This window comes from Canis aureus, chromosome 1, assembly GCF_053574225.1.
Source record: "Canis aureus isolate CA01 chromosome 1, VMU_Caureus_v.1.0, whole genome shotgun sequence".
Lineage (NCBI taxonomy): Eukaryota > Metazoa > Chordata > Mammalia > Carnivora > Canidae > Canis > Canis aureus.
In genome coordinates, this window is record NC_135611.1 from 24344516 (window position 1) to 24367724 (window position 23209).

At 45.0% G+C, this 23209-nt stretch overlaps 2 protein-coding genes across 16 annotated transcripts in view; both read right to left on the reverse strand.

The window, feature by feature from the left end:
* Window positions 1-7676, reverse strand: part of SMAD4 (SMAD family member 4) — a 53808-nt gene extending 46132 nt beyond the window's left edge. For 7 of the 8 annotated variants that reach the window (XR_013376619.1, XM_077892780.1, XM_077892769.1 and 4 more), the window contains exon 1: window positions 7607-7676. The gene's annotated coding sequence lies outside the window, so the exon portion shown is untranslated. Of the gene's footprint in view, window positions 1-5455; window positions 5621-7606 lie in introns of those variants that run through there. The other variant, XM_077892736.1, reaches the window with a different exon arrangement.
* Window positions 7677-8995: 1319 nt separating this feature from the next.
* The window catches only part of ELAC1 (elaC ribonuclease Z 1), a 40021-nt gene continuing 25807 nt past the window's right edge, over window positions 8996-23209 (reverse strand). For 4 of the 8 annotated variants that reach the window (XM_077892813.1, XM_077892821.1, XM_077892808.1 and 1 more), the window contains 3 exons: window positions 16173-16279; window positions 15115-15231; window positions 8996-9268 (listed from right to left, as the gene is read on the reverse strand). In XM_077892813.1, the coding sequence (XP_077748939.1) occupies window positions 9020-9268; window positions 15115-15231; window positions 16173-16279 (473 nt within the window). In that variant the 3' untranslated portion in view covers window positions 8996-9019. Of the gene's footprint in view, window positions 11000-14066; window positions 14744-15114; window positions 16070-16172; window positions 16280-23209 lie in introns of those variants that run through there. The other 4 variants (XM_077892857.1, XM_077892847.1, XR_013376629.1 and 1 more) reach the window with 4 other exon arrangements.

The window sequence follows — 23209 nt, forward strand, 5'->3', positions numbered from 1 at the left end:
AGATAATTAGTTACTTTAAAATAGCAGTTATCAAATTATCTAATTCAGGTCTCCTTATTTACATTCTTAATTACTGAGAATTCCAAATAGCTTTTATGTTCTAAAATCTAAAAGATGTTTAAATATGTATTTTATTAAATTAATTTAAAATAATGTTAATATAATTAATATTTTATGAAAAAAATAATTACTTTCCAAAACAAACAAAAATATCAGTATTCAGAGCGGCATTGTTTTCCATTTTTGCTAATTTCTTTAATGCATGACTTAAAAGAAGACAGCTGGATTCTCATATTTGCTTCTGCATTCAAGCTGTTGTGATATGTTGTGTCAGTCAAAGTACATGAAGAACACTTGCCTCATATACATACATACTAGGAAAAGAGAGGAATATTTTAATGGCTTTTTTAGATAATAAGAGTTATTCGTCTTTTATTCAACACCAAAATGCAACAACTGGCAATCTTTAAAGGTTAGCTGCAACATGGAATCTGAAACTGCTATCAATGAACTTCTTGGCTGTTATATAAAGATCCAAGGGTGTATACTGTACTTTGAATGGATGATTTTGTAACATCATGCACTGACCACTGAAAAATACTGGTTCAATGAATTATACAGATCTTCCAAATGCTGACACATTTCCTTACACAATATATGTTTTTTTAAAATCACATTCATTAATATCACCACCAATCTCATCAGAAAAATCTTTAAGTATAATGCATTTGGCAAGCCCATGTGGCACACGCAAATTTTCAAATCTAAAATTTTCACTTGAAAGATCAGATTTTATCACTGGCAACAACTAGTTATTCTCCTTGAGTGTCAGGCCCACTCTACTAATTTTCAAGAAAATGCCTGCCAAATATCCAAGTCTGAGAAACTACGGCTCATCTATCAATCGTTCTCTTATGTAAAAATAAGAGTGGTATTTCATTAAAAAGCAGCTAATTTACCTTGCAGTTCAACCAACCACACAAGGACTATTCCTAGAGATGAACCTTGTACTTGGATGTGCAGAAGAACTACTTTATGCACACTTCCATTTAATCACACTGAATATTAAAAAAGATATGCACTCCACAGTGGAGATTTTTAAAATAAAACTTTTTACTGCTTCACCAAGGATATTCTTAAGTGAAACATTTTTTCAAATGGTTATTATGTGTTTAGCTGTGAATAACACAGTAAAGATTCATACAGTTTGATGCCACTACTTTGATTCATGCTAAGGTGCCAATGGTTTACCACCCAACACTGGTTCTTCACTATCAGAGCAGATGTCAACACAGAAAAACACCAAGTAACATGTTTTATTATGAAAATAACCTTGACTTCAAGAACTTCTTAAAAGAAAGGGTCACCGGAACCCCAGGAGTCTGTGGACTACACTTTGGGAAACACTATTTTTTATTTATTTTTTAAAAGAATTTATTTATTTATTCATGAGAGAGAAAGAGAGAGGGAGGCAGAGACACAGGCAGAGGGAGAAGCAGACTTCCCACTGAGCAGGGAGCCCTGACATGGGGCTGGATCCCAGGACTCCAGGATCACAACCTGAGTAGAAGGCAGCTGCTTAATCACCTGAGCTGCGCAAGTGCCCCATGGGACACACTATCTTAAAGATTGAAAATTAAGGTGCAGGGATCCCTGGGTGGCTCAGCGGTTTGGCGCCTGCCTTTGGCCCAGGGCGCGATCCTGGAGTCCCGGGATGGAGTCCCGTGTCGGGCTCCCTGCATGGAACCTGCTTATCCCTCTGCCTGTGTCTCTGCCTCCTTCTCTATCATAAATAAAAAATAAAAATAAAAATAAAGAAAATTAAGGTGAATTTTAATAACTGATAACTGAAAAATAAGTGTCATACAACCTCTGAAATGAAGGAAACTATCAATTCATCTAGCTTATTCTTTCAAAAGAGGTATTTCAGAATCCCCTGAAGATTAGCCCAGCCCTACTAACTGTATATCAAGAGTAGGGGCCTATCTTTAAAAAAGGCACTCTAGGAGTATGAGGGGCTGTCAGTTTTACAAAGCACTGATCTAGTCTATGCTAGTCTACACATCTCACTTTACAAATTACCAAAAGATAGTAAAATAAATGACAATATCATGAATATATGCAATTGATTAAAAAACTAATTGCATAGAAGTCATGTCATTTTTCTTTACTATTAAACTAACTGCTTAATTTCAGCATCTCTACACATAAAATTCTTCCTTTACTTTAGTGGGGCATATCTATGACACTGATGTACTGCATTTATGTACAATGATACCTGGTTTTATCTTACCCCATTAAGTACTACTTCTTGTCATCCCCTCATCAGATGATTGAATTATTACAATAACTAGTATCTGATGATATGCTCTAGAATTCACTAGCAAATATTACTGATAAATATCCTTAAGTTTTACATTTAGAAATACTTTTTGACCTGAAAAATATCTAAATTCATCCACATTAAAATAAATAATACCTTACTACAAAAGACAAATATTCAGTAACAGGGCGTTAAAAAAAATAATAATAAGTGATATGCATTCCAAACATGTAACCTGGGGTTTGATGGATTTTAAGTAAATTACTCCAGTGCACCAATGACTGGAAAATAAAGCTTGTCCCCTATTAAAGCAATAAGGGTAAAATATCCAAAGCCTTTAAAATCAGGAAGTACTTTAAAAATAACAATAGGGACACCGGGGTGGCTCAGCGGTTGAGTGTCTGCCTTTGGCTCTGGGCGTGATCCCAGAGACCTGGGATCGAATCCCACATCGGGCTTCGTGAATGGAGCCTGCTTCTCCCTCTGCCCTGTCTCTGCCTCTCTCTCTCTCTCTGTGTCTCTCATGAATAAATAAATTTAAAAAAATCTTTAAAAATAAAATAAAATAAAATAAAAATAACAATAATAAAGATTCCCATGCCTCCTCCATTCAATTCCCATTCTGAATGTGTGTTGGAATGAAATGTGGGGAAAGAAAAATTAAAAAAAAGAAAAAAAGAAAAACAAAACTCTTCCTGAGATGCTCCATACAACTACTCTTCAACCAGCACTTGGGAACTACTTCAGCTGATGTAAATGGAAAACTGAATATATTCTCCTTAGATGATTTCCAAAGAAATGCTAACTAGTTGGGCTTGCTGAGCAACATCTCACAGGGGGTAAGTTAACTCCTGACACCAAAAGCTAAATGCAACTTGCCTCTCAGGAACCAGTGAAGTGACCAGTTAACAGGTGCCTAGAAAATTTTATGGTTTTCAAGCAGATTAACCCCCTTTGAAGACCAAATTCCATTGGAGTTTAGATGCTAATTTTGACACTTAAAGTCCTAAGTCTCCAAAAGGAGCCCAAGTAAACTTTTTAGAATACTTTAAAAAAAACAAAAACAAAAAGATCAACTTCCTATTTAGAAAAGTAATGCTATACCAACTTATCATGGGAAATACAAGTCCCTAAAACCTGCTACCAGACATTTCAAATGAAATGAAAAATGAATAAAGGAGAAAAGAAGGGAGAGAGGAACAAATGAAGATGAAGGGACAAACAATGAAGCAAGACAAATGTGGCAATACCTTCAGGAGATCCACTAAGTTAGATGTGAGATGACTACACAGTACATACGTACATCATTGTATTAAACGATGTAAAGCCAACACAAGAGAAATAGTTCAAAATATAAAGTTACAGGACCCCAATAGCTAAACCACCTTCAATTCTGATCTTGCTGCATCCCAGGCCCACTGAATCACAATTTCTGGAGGTGGGATCCAGCCACCAGATTTTGCAAAGCTTCCCAGAAGATTTCAAAATGCAGCCAAGGTTGAAAACCATTGTCCTCAACCTTGGGAGTAAAAAAGTAATAAAAAGATGAATTCCGGGGACGCCTGGATGGCTCAGCGACTGAGTGACTGCCTTTGGCTCAGCTCATGATTCCGGGATCCTGGGATAGATAGATGGATAGATCCCATCGGGCTCCCTGCAGGGAGCCTGCTTCTCACTCGGCCTGTGTCTCTGCCCCTCTCTTTCTCATGAATAAATAAAAATCTTAAACAAACAAACAAACAAACATGAATCCCACACAGGTACAAGTTTCCCAAAGTGCAAACAATTTTCATTTAAAATGTAAATAAATAGTGTCTTTGAACTTAAATATATTTACAATTATCACCAACTTTAAGATGTCGTAATAGACAGTCTTTACAATCTGTCTCTGGTAGCTATCTATCTGACCTACGATATAATTTGCAGTAGCAAATAATCAAGACTTAAATTATAAGATTCTGACCACTTACCACCTTAGTTTTATGTAAGTAAGCACTACCCTAGTTTCTATCCACTCTCATAGTTAATACAAATTTTCCTGGATGCCAATCACACCAGAAAATAATGTCAAGGTGACACAACCTAAAATACCTTGTTCCTGAGAAACTGGAATTCAGCCACATTTCCCATCACCAAAATTACACATTTTAAAATGAGGGATAAAATCCAAAAATTCTAAATCTGACTCATTACCAAGCATATGTTTTGTCATATTATGATGCAAGCAGTATCATACTGAAAGTTACTCAAATATCTACACATATTTATCAACTGTTTGAATTTCTTTTTAAAACAACCAAATCTTCATCAACTGTTGAGTAAAAAGCCCAAAATTTGGTAGTTTAACAGTTATATTATATTCTGTGTTACGCTGATCCAAGTCCTTTAACTTTCATTTAGTGTAGAAAATAATGAAATCAACGGAACTGTTTTAGTTGTTAGTTTTACACATGATTAAGCATCAATTCAGAGTCAACATTTCATCATCGCTTAAGCAAAACAAAAATTTCTGCCTAACCACACAATCTTCTAGAAAAAAAGGAAATCAAAACATGTACAATGAGCACCGAAACGGCCAACATAAGATGTTTAAAGCCTTGTTTACTATCAAAATCACTGGATGGAAGATGGGAAAAAGTTAGGCATGAGCTAGAGGGGAACAATATAGAACTGAAATAACTTTAAACATAAAAAAAGGTACTCAACAAAATAGGCAAAATTTTAGACAGGACTAAAAATGCGTTTTAAATGAACGCGACAGATCCTGCAGGGTTAAGAGCCCTAGTAGAGGCCACAGCAATTCACAGCTCAATTAGGATAGTGTCTAATGACGTTATAACACCAGCTCAAACAGAAAAAAACAGCTTCCAAGCCAGAGGGCTGGAGTGTGACTGGGCAGCATAAATTAGTTTAATGCTTTTTTCTCTTTAATATGGGGGGGGGGGGGGTGTCTAAAGGGGAATGCAGAAAAACAATTCAGACACAAATAAACAGCTCAACCAAAATGTAGCCTCAGAATAAAACATACATAGGTTTTTAGAAGATTTGCTGCTTCGTAGTGTAAGCAGCATTGCTTCAAGCAGCAAAGCCATTAGAAAAGGCCAATGATCCATGTAAAAATTTCAAATTCACCTTCTCAGCCCAAATTTCCATCAAATCTCAAACTGACGTGCAATTCTTTTCTAAGCTCGAGATTTACAAGGCGGGCACTCAGCTAAACAGAGAAGCTTCCACTCAGGCCCTCCTACTCGGAAAATCAAAGAATTAAGAAGATGCAGTGCCTCTTCAAGCAACCTCACCCAAAAACCTGGAAAGCAAAGAAAAAGCCACTTCTATTAACAGACCCACGAAAGGTTCTATCCATTTTCTCTAGAAAGGCTCTTAGGTTTAATTCCGACAACTTAAACCTACACAATTCATCACCCCCTTTAGACCCCAAAACCCTGCGAGTCCTGTTGGTTCTGGTAACAAACCCGTTTAGGGAAACAAAGTCACAGCTCATGAAACAGCAGCAGGACGTCATATTTTAAGAGGTCAATCACATCATTTACAACTTGAAATGTCACATACTCGGCATATCAGAACTTTTCAGAAGAAAAAATAAGAAGTCCTTAACGGAAAAGTCCTCACGCCTCGGAGGCTCAGAGGCTCGCGGGCAACACGGCGCAGGTGCAGGAAGGCAGGCGCGGGCACCGCGGCCCACCCACCCAGCTGCGTCCTAAATCCCGTTACTTTTTCAAAGCGTGGATTTCCTTATTTCCTCTTAAGACTCCACGGTCTGTTCCAACAAAAACTACTCAACCTACTTTTTTAAGATCCACAGAGACTGCTGCTGAGACTCAAGGGGCGCTCCCTGCGAAGACTAGAGTGCTCCCTGCGAAGACTAGAGTGCTCCTTGCGGGGACTCAAGGGGGTGCTCCCCACGGAGACTCAAGAGGACACTCCCTGCGGGGACTCAAGGGGGCGCTCCCCACGGGGACTCAAGAGGACACTCAAGGAGGTGCTCCTCGCGGGGACTCAAGGGGGTGCTCCCTGCGAAGACTAGGGTGCTCCCTGTGGAGACTCAATGGGGCGCTCCCCGGGGAGACTCAAGAGGACACTCCCTGCAGGGACCCAAGGGGGTGCTCCCTGCAGGGACTCAAAGGGGTGTTCCCTGCGGCAGGTCGGGGCCCCTACCGAGCCTCTGCACCCCAGCTCCTCCGCACCCCGGCTCGCGGTCAGGAGATGCCCAGGAGCCCGCTGCGCCGCGTCCACGACCCCGAAGGGCCCTCAGCCCCACCTCAGAGTACAGCGCAAAAGGCACCAAGGAACTGGGTCCAAAGTGAATTCATCGGAAATAAAATGTGTTCGTGAAAAAGAATCTTTCACCAGGGCTTTGGGGGGGGGGGGGAGGTGCTGCGCATCACCACCAGCAGAGCCGTCGGACACCTCTCCAGGCCCCCAAAGCCACCTTTCAAGTTAACCCAACACGCCCATTTCTTTGAAAAATCTTCCCTGAGAAATGATAACCTCAGTTTTGGGGGCAAGTGATGGAGCCACCGCCCTCCGTCCTAGAGCCTCGCGCCCAGCGCTCGCAGTCCCAGCAGCGGGAGAAACTGGGTCTTTGGGTTTTCATTGGGAGTGGGGTGGGGTGGGGTGGGGTGGGGTGGGGGGCGGCCGGGAGCTGATTAGGGGAAGGACTGAGGGGTGGAGGGGTGGAAGGGTGGGGGGTGGAGGGATGGGGGGTGAGGGGTGGAGTGGAGGGGCGGGGTGGAGAGGTGGAGGGATGGAGGCTGGGGGGGCGGCCGGGTGCTCATCAGGAGAGGGGGGAGGGATGGAGGGGTGCGGGGGAGGGGCGCGCGCAGGTCAGCGGGAGGGCTCCCCCCCCCGCCGCCCGCCCGCTCCCGAGCCGCGAGAGCGCCCAGCGCAGGCCGAGGCGAGCGCCGGAGCGGCCCCGGCAGGAAGGGAAAGTGGAGGACAAAGGCGGCACCGACGTGTCCCCGAGACGGGAAACTTCGGGCGCGCTCGGCGGGGGCGGCGGGCGCAAGTCCTCGGAGCAACAAAGACCGACGGCGACGGCAGGGGAGCCGCGGCGGTCGCGGGGGCGCGGAGGCGCGGGGGCGCTGGGCCCGGGACGCGAGGCGCGAGGCCCCCCGCCCCCCGGCCCCCGCCCCGCCCCCCGCGCACACGCACGCGCACGCGCACACGCACGCACCGGCCGCCCGAGCCCGCCCCGGGGCGGGGAAGCCCGGGGGTGGGGGGGCGCGGGCCCGGCCGGGGAAGGGGAGGGCACGGGGCCGTTACCTGGGCTCCTCCGCCGCCGCCGCCGCCGCCGCCCGTCCGCGGGCCACCGCTCCCCCCGCGCCCCCGCCCCTCCTCGCCGCCGCCGCCGCCGCCGCCGCCCGCCGCCGCCCGCCGGCCGCCTCGAGCTCCCGGGCCGCCCCGCGGGGGGGGCCCTCGGTCGCGGGGCGCCCGGCTCCCCTAGCCGCTCCCGCCGCCGGGCGGCCGCGCCGCTGAAGGGCCGGCGGGCAAGGCCTCCCGAGGACGGCGCGCGGGCGCCAACGCGGGCCCCGCCACCCGAGCCGCTCCGCTAGCGCAGCGGCGACGACGACCAGGGCCGTGTTGTTGCTGCCAACTTGTCGGGAGGCCACGGAGCATGCGCGCACGGCGACCACATCCGGGTAACTGCAGGCCTCGGCCCGTGCCCCCGCAGCTCCCTCTCCCGCGGCCCCGCCCCCGCGCGGAGCGCCGGCGGGGGGGTTGTGCGCAGGCGCGGGGCGCAGGCGCGATGCGCGGCCCGGCGGCGGGCGGCCCCGAGGGCGGACACCTGCCGGGCCCCCTCCCGGCTCCGCGGCGCGCGGACCGGCAGTCCGTGCGGGAGTGTGGCCGCGGGTCACGGAGGCCCGTGGACGGGGCTCGGGGGACACTGCGATGGGGGCGGCGCTCAAGGACCTGCCGCCCACCTGTTGAGGCCACCTGTGGGGCGAAACTCGGCTTCGCAGTGCATACCTACTTATCTCAACTTTTCCAAGATGCGTGCATTTCTTTTATTTTTAAAAGTTTCAGAAAACACGTACGAGTTGCATACTTTCGAATTTTTGTTTTATTTTTTACCACCTAGAAAAAACTTCCCCTGCCGGGGGTGGGGAGCCCGACGCAAGCTAGTGGCGAGGAAGCGCTCAGACCCTCCGTACGCCCGTCCCCGCGCCGGCCCCGCCCGCTGTCCCCACGGCGTCCCGGCCCCGCCCCCGGCCCGCCCCCGGCCCCCCGCCCCTGCTCCCCACCCCCGTCCCCGCCCCCGTCCCCGTCCCCTCCCTGCTGTCCTCGCCCCGCTGTCCCCGCCCGTTCCCAAGCTGTCCTGCCTGGCTGTCCCCACGGTGTCCCCCCCTGCTACCCCCGCCCTGCTGTCCCCACGGCATCCCGCCCGTTCCCGAGCTGCCCCACCCCCCGCACCACGGCAACCCGCACTCCTGCGTGTCCCGCCGCCGTCGTCTCCCGTGTTCCCTGCTCCTGCTCCTGGGTCCAGGAAGACTTTCCAAGACTAGTTTTAAGGGAATTCACTTAGAGAGCTCCCGTTGCTAGTGCACTACTTAACACAATGGCTCAGCTTGAGAAGTCACCTGAGGACAGAGCATCCTCTTCCAAAACTGTCATTCTCCCATCTGTCGGAATAAAGTGACATTCTCATGCAGGTGCATCAACTCAAGATGTATTTATTTACTTTTTTATTTTAGAGTAAGAGGGAATGTGGGGGTGGGAGGGGAAGCAGAGGGAGAGAGAGAGAGAGAAGCCCAAGCGGACGACGTGTTGAGTGTGGGACCCGATGCGGGGCTCGACCCCACAACCCTGAGATGGTGACCTTAGCTGAAATCCAGTCGCGCGGGCACCCCGACTCCAGATGTAAAACCCCCAGGACAATTCAGAGGGACAATTCAAAAACTGGCGTCTGATGAAAGAGCGAGTGACCTGAATGAACGGGTTATAAATTCTTTGTGAGTCAGGTGGTTCCCAGTTCTTTGCTATCAGCAAAACTGAAGGAAGGTTTAACTGGGTGGTCGGGTACCAGAGCAGCAGGTGGCTCCTAAGTTCCTACTTCTACCTCAGACGGAGTTAAAAGTAACATGGCTCTCCGGCACCTGGGTGGCTCAGCTGGTTGAGCGTCTGACTCTTGATCGCAGCTTAGGTCTTTATCTCGGGGCCTGAGCTCCAGCCCCACCTACGCCACAGCAACACCCTTGTAACTGAGCCTCTTCGTTCCCATCCGTGTTACCTATTTCTTGCTGTGTAACGATTTGACCACACATTTAGCAGCTTAACACAACACGCATTTATTAGTTGACAGGTCATATGGGTGGGGAGTTCAAGCGCGGCTTAGCTGGGTCCTCTGCAGGATCACAGGCCAGAGCTTGGCAGGGAAAGGAGGCGCCTCCAGACTGCCGGCTGCAGGACCCAAGGCCTTAGTCCCTTGCTCACTGTCAGCTGCAGGTGGCCCCCTCCCCAGGGAGGCTTACAGGATGGCAGTTGCCTCGTCAAAGCCACAAGGGGAGAGTCTCCATGTAACACACTGGTAACGACCATATGTGACATAACCATGTGTGCATGACCCCACGCACCTGGTCACCTCTGCCGTGCTCTGTTGGCCAGAGGCACCTCACAGGTCCCACCTCACTCAAGGGAAGGAGCCCAGATAAGGGCTCGGATGCCAGGAAGCAGGGGCCATGCAGGGCCACATCAGAGCCCAGTACACCATGTCTACTTAAGCCGACAATGATCCCTGCAGTCCCAGCCTCCTCGGAGTTTCTCTTCAGGTTCTCTTCACTTTCTCGCTTGAGGGAAACTCGACTTTCCCCTGGGACAGTGCATCCCAGGCCTCCTCCCAAGTAGTGGCCGCTGTGTTTTCACCCATAAGCCTCACGAGCTGTGCCTGGAAAGAGGTAGGTGTCCCCCTGGCTCCTCAAGAGACCACGCCCCCCCCCACTAACCTGCAGCTTTCCATCGTGTTGTCCAGTATCCCTCATTGCTGCTTTCATCCCCCTTCAGTTTTTCACCATTTGCTCCTGTCAGCCACTCCAATATCACTTCTGTCCAATCCTAGGTGCTTCTAGTGCACATGTGGATGATCTTTCCAATACCCTGACCTCTCAGGGCTGACTTCTCCTCCAGGGATCTGTCCCTCCCTAACTCAGCCTCTCACTCCCACAGGCATACTGTATTATCAAACTTTGCAACTTCATCATAATCACAGTTTCAAACACCTTATACTCTGAACACCATCTCATACTCCCAAATCTCCTTGTAGTGATTGTTTAAAGGACATATCCAGTCGCTCCCATCCTTACCCAGCTGAAGCCCCCAGCCAATCATTGCAATCACTCCCTTGCATGCACCCTCAACCCCGGGACTTTCTTCCCCCTTGGCTGTGCTTGCTTGGCCGAAACCACTATCCTGATCCAGCCAGCTCTCCACCTGCCCCACCCCAGCACCCCTGCATCTGAAAGTGGCTGGAGAAAAACACAATCACACTAGTGAGTTTCACTTTAATTTCATCACTTTTACCCTCCACTGGGCCCTCAGTGGTGCTCCAGAATCCCACTTCCCTCCTCCATCCTTCTGCATTCCAGACCTCTCGGTCCTCTAACGACGTACACCTTCCCTTTTGTCTTCATTTCTCAGTTAATAACCTTGCTTCCTTTTTCACTGAGAAAATTGAAGCAACAAGATGAAAATCACCACGGAATCCCACAATCTCATCAACCCGTACCCACGTATCAACATCTGTAATCTCTTCTCCACTTTACTCTCCATTATGTAGTTGAATTTTCCATAGCTCCTAGCTAAAGTCAGTCCCTCCGTACGGCACAAATCCCAATCTTGGCTTGCCTAATCAACATCATCACCATCACTCCAGCAATTATCCCCCCCCCCCCCACCGCTTCTTCTAATTATCAATGTTTCCCTCTCTGCTGGGTCATTCCCATCAGCTTAAGAGTGCCTGTAATTTCTCCAATCATACAAAATCTCTTTGACCCACTTCCACTGTCAGCTACTGCCCCATTTCTCTGCTTCAATTCCAACAAAACTTCTAAAGGAGTTTTCTATACTTTCTGTCTCTAGTTCTCCTCCCTCTGTAGCAGAATACATGTCATATGATACAATTTATATATATAAAGTTCCAAAACATGCCAATACAATGCCTATGATAACTATGTTACTATGCCTATGTTACATGTGACTACATACATATGGAACAACGGTAACAATGCACACACAGTTACATATGTGGCATATTTTAGGTATCCAGCTGAGCAGGTCGCCCACCCCTTGTTTTTTCCTCCAAGATTTACTTATTTATTCATGAGAGAGAGAGAGAGAGAGGCAGAGACACAGGCAGAGGGAGAAGCAGGCTCCATGCAGGGAGCCTGATGTGGGACTCGATCTGGACCCGGGATCACGCCCTGAGCCAAAGGCAGAAGCTCAACCGCTGAGCCCCCCAGGCATCCCTCCCACCTTCTCTTAAAGTGACTCCATTCATGCTTCCATCCTTACCTCTCTATCCAAACTATTCTAGGCAGGGTCAGCAATGCCTAAGTCCAGTGATCTATTCACACTTCTCATCTTAATTGACCTGTCTGTAACAGCTAACACAGCTAGTCACTTGATTCACCCTTTAATTTTTTTTTAAACCACATCATCTCAGTTTTCTCCTTCATCACTGGTCCCTCTTTCCCTGTCTTATTTCTTCTTTGTTGTTTCTCTTTTCCCAGACCTCTTCACCTTGCAATAACCTAGGGTTCATTCCTTGGATTCTTCTCTTTTATATCTATACTCATTTCATTTGTGATCTCATTAAATCTCCTAACCTCTAATACCATCAGAGATATATGATATCATCCCTCATATATGATGACATTTCCAAATTTAAATTCAACCCAGACCTCAGCAGGCTACTGTACATCTCAAATTTATGCCACAAACTGAAAAATAGTCTCCCTCAAACCTGTTCAACCCACCAATTTTCCTGTCTGTTGATGACAAGTCCATCCTTCAAACTGCTCAGATCAAAAACCCTAGAGTCATGCTGGACTTCCGTCTTTCTTTTACATCTCAGGGCGAGTGTAGATTCAGAGTGTCCCTTGCCATCCTCATGCCTACCCCCTGGTCTGAGCCATCATCATCTCATGTTTGGATTAGTCTTCCAAAAACTCTCCCTGCTTTCAGTCTTCCCCTTGGAGTCTGTTCTCAACATAACCAGAGTGATCCTTCTAAAACAGAAGTCAAATCATATCACTCCTCTGCTTAAATCCCTGCAATGACTCATTTCACTCAGAGTAAAAGTCTTTGTCCGTACAAGAGTCTACAGGGTTCTACAAGATCTGCACCACCACCCCACCCCATCATTACCTTTGTAATCTCTTCCTGTATTCTCCCGGGTGAGTCCACTGCAGCCCTACTAACCTCCTGTATTGATCCCAGAAGATACCACCCATATTCCCAACTTGGGCCTTTGCATTGGCTCTTCTCTCTGCCTGGCACACATTCCTGCCCCCTCTTCACCCCATCTGCAGTGCTAGCTCGCTACCCATTTTTGGTCAAATGTCATCTTCTCAATGAGGCTCACCTTAACGTTTTTAAAATTACTACTCATTGGGCACCTGGGTGGCTCAGTGGTTGAGCATCTGCCTTTGGCTTAGGTAGGTTGTGATCCCAGGGTCCTGGGATCGAGTCCCATATCAGACTCCCTGCATGGAGCCTGCTTCTCCCTCTGCCAGTGTCTCTGCCTCTCTGTGTCTCTCATGAATAAATAAATAAAATCTTTAAAAAATTAAAATAAAATAAAATTGCAATTCATTTTGGTCCCTACCCTACACCCCAGATCCCTCTTACCTGCTCTATTTTTCCTCATAGCACTTCTACTATGCTATATTATTTACTCATGTTTATGTTTCTGCTTATTGCTTATTGTCTATTATCCCCCACTAGGATATAAGTTCCATGAGGGTACGGGTTTATCCATAGTGTTTACTAATATATTCCAAGTGACTAGAGTTGCTATTGACAAATAGGAGGTACTTGATAAATATTTGTTGAATAAATGAATGAGGTATTTCATGCTTCTATCCCATAACCAGTGAAAACTAGGGATAGAGTTGATCTGAACCATATCTTATTCCAGCAAAAATATTCTAAATTCTAAGAGTTCATCAAAGTTTATAATATTTTATGGTTTTTATATCAATTAGGTATTCAGAATTGTATTAATAACACAAGGTGAATGTTTTAAATTTAGAGACTCAATCAAAGATTAAAATTTAAAAAATTAGAGAGGGGCGCCTGGGTGGCTCAGTGGGTTAAGCATCTGCCTTCCGCTCAGGTCATGATCCCACGGTCCTGGGATGGGCTCCCTGCTCAGCGGGAATCCTGCTTCTCCCTCTCCTCTGCCAGCCACTCCACCTACTTGTCTCTCTCTCTCTTTCAAATAAATAAATACAATCTTTAAAAAAAATTTTAGGGAAATATGATAGGCTGATCAATAGAAGACTTTCCAGCCTAAAATCTGATATTATAATGTTGAGGTGCAAGTGGAATAGAAATGTAAGATAAGAGAAATATAAGAGAAAAAGAGTGATGTATAATTTCTTTATAAAGAAAAGCTTGTTCATGTATTTTTAAGTGGATGATACCCTTCCAGAATGATGTAGCGATCTTATTTTAAAATGCCAATACTTATTATGCCAGAAATAACAAACTTTGCCATTATTTAAACTTAAGATAAAACATTTTAGATACGACCTTCAAAAGTACAAGAAGAAACACAGTTTCTCAAATTTCCTTTAGAAGACATGCAAGCAAGAAATTTTGAAGACCACAGTCCCAAAGCACTCCAAGGGACCTAAGCTACCATCTTTCCTGAGACATCTTCAGGTGAAACATCTCAATCCTATATACATCTCTGACCTGGGCAGGCAAAGGCTTAAAAGCTTTCTTCCCCTTTTGTTTTCTTTGAAGGCTCACTTCCCCGACTTGGAACTTCCCCAGGGTAAGGACAAGGTAGAGCTTTCACCTTTCCATCTCAGAGGTGGAGACAGAGAGCTCCCACCTCCAGCACTACCCAGCAAGGAAGAAATATTAGAATAATTTTTAATGTGGAAGTGACCTAGCAATTGACAGCTCGGCATGAGTTAGCATCATGACATTTCAGAGTTAACCCAGCTTTTAAAAAATAATCTAAATTAAAAAAAAAATAATAATCTAAATTGCCCTTGAAAATCATTTAACGTTGATTAACCTAAACACCGTAGGCATTTCCCACATTCCTAAAGCACTATAGTAACCTCTATCATCTCCGTTGGCTTAAAGTGTAGGAAATTATGTTTGAGGGTGACTGAGACGCATTTGACTCTCAAGTGATTTGTGCTTTCAGCTTTATAGGAGGCCAAAGACCTGATGAGGACAAGAGAAGATGGGTAGAGTCAATGCTCCACTATTTATTTATTTATTTATTTATTTTATTTATTTATTTTATTTATTTATTTATTTATTTATACTAAAAAGCTGTAGTAACCGTTATCCATGCCAGGTCCAGCAAGGGCCACAAAGGCAGCTGTGGACAGAATCCCAAGGGTAGGAAAGGGGTGGAGGCAGGAAGGAAGGAATTAGGTGGGAGGGGAAGGGAAATCACAGCCCACCTTTGGCCACCGTCCTCTAAGTATTAACAGAGACCAAGAGGCAGCTAAAAGCAAAGCGCCGGAGCAGTACAAACACCTCTGTCAGCCCTGATCATTCATCCAATACACATTTTATCCAATACTTACCAAGTACCAATTATCAAGGGATTCAGAGATAAATTTACTGCAGCCCATGCCCTCCGTAGCTCCCAGTCTAGTGGGGCAAGTGTTCATAGGTAATTCTGATGATGTGGACATGGAATACTGTGAGAAAAAAAGAGAAGGAGCAACCTCATAATCTTGCCTGCAGAAGTTCCGAAGCCATCACAAGAAAGTGACATTTGAACGGGGCTTTGAGGTAAAGTAGGAGTTTGCTGGTTAGAAAAATGACCCCGCAAAAAAAAAAAAAAAAAAAAAAAAGAAAAGAAAAATGACCCAAGTGAAGACTTTCAAGGCAGAGAAAACAGCCTACAGATAGGAAATGGTTGGTGTGTTTGTGGAATGGTTGAAAAAAGAATTCAGTATATGCCCAAAGGTATACTTGCCACGTACAAATAAAACAAAACACAATACACCACTTAGAAGAGGATATGCATGCCAACATTGTTTGCTGTAACAGGCTGTTGGAAAAACTCAAATGTTTACCAAAAGGAGACTGGATAAATAAGTTATGGCACATCCATACAATGAAATACCATCTAAGTAGAGTGGTAATTTTCACTGTATGGAAAGATCTCAAAGGTTTACTGCCAAATGACAATGCAGAGTCCAAAACAATGTGTATATTATGCTACCTTTTTTGTTTAAAAGGAGGAAAAATAATATGTGTTTCTAATAACTGTGGGTATATGGGGTAGGGTAGAAACTAGATGGGAGGAAATTTTTCATTGTTTAATTTCTTTTATTCTCGAACAATTTCGAGAATACCTGTTCAAAAAATTTACCTGAAACTTGATTCAAACTTGAAATCCAAAGTGACTGGAACATATATGCTCATTCTTCTCCATTAAGGTTCCATCGATAATCAGGGTGCCTGGCTGGCTCAGTCGAAAGAGCATAGGACTCTTGATCTCAGGGTCCTGCGTTTGTGCCCCATGACGGGCTTTACAATAGAGATCATTTAAAAAAAATAAATAAAGTGGAAAAAAATTAAGACTCAGTGATCCTCTAGGATCCCTGATATTTATCAGGATTGGGTGCCCTACCTTTCTGCACCAACTGGGCTGTGAGTTCCCTGAAGACAGAGGTTCTCTTGAGGGCCTTCCACACAGCAAGCGTTTGTTGAGTGAATGCACTGAGGAGATGGGCGAGGCTGGAAAGAGATTTGGAGCCAAACTATGAAGGAAGATACCCTAATGAGTTGAACTCCATTGGAAGACAGCTATGTTTGAGTTTTTACAGTTTTACTGGGGTACAATTTACATTTACAAGCTTTTTAAAATAGAGTTGGATGAATCGGGGCAAAGGTACGCATTGTGCAGCCACTACCACAACCCCATTTAGAACACTGCCTTCACTCCAGAGAGCTCCCTTCTGCCCCTTTGCAGTCAGTCCCCACCCCCATACCCCTGGCCCCAGGCAACCACTGCCATGCTTCCTGTTTTTGGGGTTTGGGTTTTTCCAAGACTCCATATAAATGGAATCTTACAGCACATAATTTTTTGCATCTGGATTTTTTTCACTCAGCATGATGTTTTTGAGATCCAAAATGTTACCGGGTATATCAGTAGTTAACAGCTTTTTCTTGTGCAGGAGTGTTTTGTTGTGTGTATATTCAAAGCCATGGAAACAGAAACAGAAAGAAGATTCACAGATTAGTGGGGTGGATAGGAGAGGAGGGGAATTGAAAGATACTGGTTTCTTTTTGAGGTAATGGAAATGTTCTGGAATTAGTTATATAGCACTGTGACTATACTAAAAGACACGGAATTGCACACTTTAAAATGGTTAAAACACATGCACCTGAAACTAATGCAACATTGTGTATCAACTATACTTCAATAAAAATAAACAAAATTGTTAAAATTCATAGACACAAAAATGGTGGTTATCAGTAGCTGGAGAGACATGAGGAAATGTTGGTCCAAGGGTAACAATTTCCAGTTATAAGATGAGCTAAATTCTAGGGACTTAACATAGAACATGGTGACTTTAATTACAATACTGTATTATATACTTGAAAGTTGCTAAGAGAGATCTTAAATGTTCCCACCACCTAAAAAAAAAAATTGTGATTAGGGGAGTTGAGTGATGTATTAACTAACCTTACAATGGTAATCATTTCCCATATATACCTGCACCAAATCATCAAGTTGTATACACCTTAAATTTACAAAATGTTGTATGTCGATTATATCTCAATACAATTGGGAGAAAATAAAGTAATTAAAATGGTAAATTTAATGTTATGTAAATTTTATCTTAAAAAGTTACATTTTAGGGGAACCAGGTGGCTCAGTAGGCTAAGCATCCAACTCTTGATTTCAGCTCAGGTCGTGATATTAGGGTCATGAGATCAACCCTTAAGTCAGCCTCCACATTGGGCAGGAAGTCTGCTTGAGATTCTCCTCTCTCCCTTTGCCCCTATGTGCTCTCTCTCTCTCTCAAATCAATAAATCAATCTTTAAAAAACAAACCCTTACACTTTAGGTAAACATCACTAGCAAGGTTACTAAACAAACAGCCCTTGGAGGCAGGCTGACTAGGTTCAGGTCCCCATTTCACTCCTTACTAAGCTATAAGACAGCAGACAAATAAGTCTCAGTTTCTTCATCTGTGAAACAGATAAAAACGGAGCCTGTGTCACTGAGCCGTAGGGAGGACACAGTGAGATCATGCCTGTAAAGCACTTAACATGTTATTGACAAGCAATACTATGTTAGCTAATACTGATTAGGTGATTATCAGTATTAGCTAACTTTTTAAATCCACCTACACTTGCCCTATGTCAAATCTATAAGATGTCTGAATTTATTCAATTCAACATGAAGCAGGAACTATTCTCAATCTATAGGTGGTGGAACTGAACCATTAAGAGATTAAAAATAACTTGTCCCCATATTGAGGAATTGGTCTGCAGTTTTCAAAAATGTCAATGTCATGGAAAACAGACTGAAGGACTGTTCCAGACCGAAGGAGACCCAATAGCCATGACAATGAAATGCTGTGCATGGTCATGAGTTGGGCATGGAAAAACTGTGACATTATTGGGACAACTCACAAAATTGGAATATGGACAGTAGATTAGATAAAAAGTATTGAATCCACATTAGGGTTCCTGATTTGGGCAACTACAGTGTGCAGGGCCAGGACTAGGGTGTGGCAAGCAAGGCCTCCTAGGAAGCCCTCTCGGGGCCACTGACTCAGACATTGCTTGCCTCCCTCTGAATCTGGCCCTGGGGTTACGGTGACATAAGAGAATGTCCTTATTCTTAGTAAGTTCACACTGAAGTATTAAGGGGAAAGGCATACCTATGTATATACCTAGCCTTCCATTAGTTGCAAAATAATATATCAGTAGAGAGAGAAAATGTTCAAGTGTATGTGGCAAAATGTTAATCATTGGTGAATCTGGGTAAGGGATATGCAGAAGCTTTTGGTACTATTCTTGTAAGTCTTCTAGAAGACTGATTTAATTTTTAGGTCCCTTGCCCGTGTGATGAAGTTGCTTTAATAGCAGAGCCAGAATCTGAACCCTCTGCAGCCTCCAGCCCTCCACACACAGTGCAGTGTGGAGCTGTCCTGCAACCCAGATCTGAAGCCAGGACCGGAAGGGCCTCCTGACCAGGAGCCTCAGGAAGACAGTGGCCCAGGTACCTTCCAACAGTCTTCCTTCCACTTTAATATGAGCTTTAACATGATCATGCAGATTGTGATTCAATGAGTCCAAGGTAGAACCAGAGAGTCCGCATTTCCTTTTTTTTTTTTTTTTTTTTTGAGTCCGCATTTCTAACAGGCTCCTAGATGAGGCACTCCAGCTGGTCCCTGGACTAGAGTTCCGGAGGCAAGAAAGACCCTAGACTCTAGAGCTCAGACCTCTAGGGCCTAAAATGCAAAATTTCCAGAGAAGAGGAATGATCTCCACTGTTGTGATGCACCTGCTTCAAATGCTTTCCAATGATAAGCTCAGCTTTCTTTTTTCAAACATCCCTTCCTTCAGGAACATGGAGCGCGAGCCTACCGGGTGCCATGCTTTTATCTTGGTTGAGGAATTGGATGGTGATGAATATTAATTGAACCATGTAAAATTTATCCAGCCTTTCTGTTTCCCTAGGAGACTCCAAATCAGCCTTAAAAGTAGACAATTTTTGGTTCAAACAAGTGAATGTGGCATCTGTCTCACTCAATGTCACGGGAACAAGAGAGAACTTTGCACAGGGGGTTGGTGGTGGTGGTGGTGGTGGTGATGGCGGTGTTGGAAATAACACTTTCATCAAAGGCAAAAACAAAACATGTTTTTTAAAAAAACTTTTTCAAGATTTTTACATTTATTTATTCACGAGAGACACAGAGAGAGAGAGGCAGAGACACAGGCAGAGGGAGAAACAGGCTCCATGCAGGGGCCCAACGTGGGACTCGATCCTAGGACCCCAGGGTCACGCCCTGGGCTGAAGGCAGATGCTCAACCGCTGAGACCCCCCCACGCGCCCCAACAAAACATGTTTTTAAAAGGTGGAGTTGGCATCACTTTTTGTGCTGAAAAAAATCTTATAATGAGTATTTGTGCAAAGGGGTTGAGCTTTCAACTCTGAGGGGAAAAACATCTTATCTTAACATCACCAAAATCTTTCTTTTTTTTTTTTTTTAAAGCATTTTTCTTGGGAGACAGCTGTGAGGAAAGTAATTAACTTTACCTTGGACGAAAATTGCAGTTACTATTTTCTTTTCAAGGGTTCAAGGATAATCAAGTGCCACCTTTTCAGAGGTGGAAATGAGGTATTTGAAGGAGAAGAGGGATGCTGTGCGCATCTGAAAAGCACTTAACTCGCCTCTGCTCCTTGGGAACAGGCTGTGTGACGGATGCTCCAGGCTGGATGCTCCAGGCTGGTTCCGAGGCTCAGCCCTGAGGCCTCCTCCAAGTATAGGTGCGAAGCTTCCACAACACCTGCCACCCAGGGATTTGTCCTTGCCTCCCGCTGGCTGCCGCCGCCAGCCTCTCCACTGTTTTTCTCTTCCCCTTTCCTTTGCCCAGTGGACTCTCGGTTCCCGGGCCCTTCGGACAAGCTGCACCCAGCTGCCACCTTTGAACTGTCCCCACGCTTGGGGCGGGGGCGGCCTGCTGCCCCCCGAGCCTCCTGCCAGGCCTGGCTACCTACACCCCCTCCACCAGCAAGGAAGGGAGGTCACCCCGCCGGCCGCAGGCAGTGAGGGCCAGTGCGGTGGTGGAGGGTGCCCTCCTGCCCGCTGGTTCCCAGGTCGGCGCCCACCTGCTTCCACAGTAACACCCATGCTCTGAGAAAGGTGCCTTGGCTCTGAGGCGCCCTGTAGCCGCACGCAGTCACAGGCGGCAGGGGAGCTGTCGGTGGCTCTGAACTTGCCTGAGGCCACAGGCCTTAGTTAGAATGCCAGGCCCTACTCCCTTAGCCACAGGCCACAAAGGCTCCTTGGCAGAAGTTCTTTGTGGAGCATTCTACCCAAAGGCCCAGGAATGCAGGCTTACAGCTGCCCTCCTCCCTCCCTGCTCCCCCAGGAGCAAGTCCCAACCCATTCTTCAGCCAAGGAAAAGGCCACAGTTGCCTGCTCTGCTTTCTTCCCTCCCTCCATCATCCCACATCCCATCCAGAGGCCCAACTCTCCCCTACCAACGGCTCCGGCCCAGCTGATCTCATCTAAAAAACCACAAGCCACGCAGCAGGCCCTTGATTCCTTATGGTCCTGTGTGTTCACATTCTACTTCTTAGCGTGGAGGAGAAAGGTGGAGGTTATGGACGGGCTTTGGAGTCAAATGAGCACCTGTTCAATCCTGGCCCCATTGCTGTGTGTTCCTGGGCGGGTTACTGAAACTTTCTCAGCTTTAATGACTTCCTCTATAAAAGTAGGTACTGTCACACTTGTTGAAAACTTTATTTCCCTGAGGATTAAAGGGAGATTCTCTCATCCAACAAAAATTTACTGAGTGTCTACTGTTTGCCAGGCACTATTGTAGATAAGGGCACAGGAATGTGCGAGATAGACTCCTTGTCCTCAAAGAACTTATATTCTGGTGGGCAACAGACAACAAACATGTAGCCAAACAACTAATACTAGTGATAATTTCTATTTAAAGAAAAAAACCCATAGAGAATGATTAGGAGACGCATGGAGTAGTACTTTAAATGGGGTGACTCAGGAAAGGTGTCTGAAGAGGACACCTCTTGTAGGGATCTGAATGACGTAAAGGAGTGAGCTGTGCAAAAATCTGGGGAGAAAAGCAGGTGTAAAGACCTTGAAGTAGCAAGGCAGTCGATGTGTTCGTAAACAGCAGTACCGCCAGTGAGCTAGGGCAGGGTAAGAGAGGGGCTAGGGAGGAGGTAAGACCAGAGACGGAGTTGGTGGGGAGAAGGTCTAGCCTGCAGTCAGTGTTCTATAAGTTTTAACTATTAGAATGTGATTAGGTCACATTATATGGCAAAAGGATACAAGAAAGGAAACAAAGGAATCTTACAGATACAATTAAAGTTCTGAAATTAGTCAACTTTAAATAAATCAAAGGGTGCCTGGATGGCTCAGTCAGTTAAACATCTGCCTTCGGCTCAGGTTGTGATCCTCGGGGTCTGGGGTCAAGTCCCGCATCATATTCCCTGCTCAACAGGAAGCCTGCTTCTCCCTCTCCCTCTATCTGCAACTCCCCCCTCTGTCAAATAAATAAATAAAATCTTAAAAAGAAAATAGAAGTCAAAAGACTCTAGATGGTGACCCCTTAGATGTGACCACTTTTAATTCAGAAACAAAACAGACTGGGGATCCCTGGGTGGCCCAGCGGTTTAGCACCGCCTTTGGCCCAGGGTGTGATCCTGGAGACCCGGGATCAAGTCCCACGTCGGGCTCCCTGCATGGAGCCTGCTTCTCCCTCTGCCCATGTCTCTGCCTCTCTCTCCCTCTCTCTGTGTATCTCATGAATGAATAAATAAAATCTTAAAAAACAAAACAAAACAGACTACTGCCATTTGACACGAAGATAGAGGACTAACCAATGTAATGCCCTGAGAAAGACAGTTCAAGGATTGGAAAGAGAGAAACATGTTATTGTCGCTCATATGGAAAGCCCAGGAGAATTAACAAATTAATAAATCTCACACAAGCTCAGGAAGGTTGCCACATTGCAGGGCAACATACAGAAATCATAGCATTTCTCTACACCTACAAAACCCAGTATAAGATACCATTTACAGTAGTTATAAAACTATAAAATATATAGAAATTAAACTAGCAGATAATGCACATAAATTATCTGTATAAAAATGTAAAACTCAATTAAAAGGCATAAAATAAAACCTGAATAAATGAGAACATATTGTTATATTCATTGCTAGAAGGAGTTTAACATTATAAAAATAGCAATTCTCCCAATATTAACCTATAAATTAAATGTAATTGCATCATAATCCTAAGTGAAGAGAATTTGATTCTAAAATATATATGGAAAAACACATATCTACAAATAGTTAAGATACATCTCAAAAGAAGAGGAAAAAGAGGGGCCTGGGATGTACCCTACCAAATAATGAGACATGCTGCAAATCTAGAATAATCAGAGCAGTATAGTATGGGCACAGGAAGGGCAAATAGAGCAGTTATTAATATGGGGAACTCGGCATAGAAAGACACCATTAATCAGTGGGAACTAGATGAATTATTTAGTAGATACGAAAATTGTCTCACTCTAAGGAGAAAGATTCAGTTGAATCTTACAACATATGCAAAAAAAAAAAATCCTCTAAGCAGATTAAAGTCCTAAATTTGAAAAACAAAATTATAAAGCCAACAGAAGGAAATGTAAAAGAATATTGTTTGGACTTTAGGGCTGAGAAATTTTTCTTTAAAAAAGATGCCAAATGTGCACATTTTAAGGGGACAAAAAAAAATCTGTAGATTTGATTCATTTAAATTATTTCTATCTTATGGAGGCCATCATAAACACAACTAATAGGTGATCAAATGGGAAAAGTTATTTGTAATATTCAAAATCAACACAAAATAAAGATTTATTATATCAAAAAAGATTCCAAGATAGTTTTAAGGAAAAGACAGGAAATCCAACAGA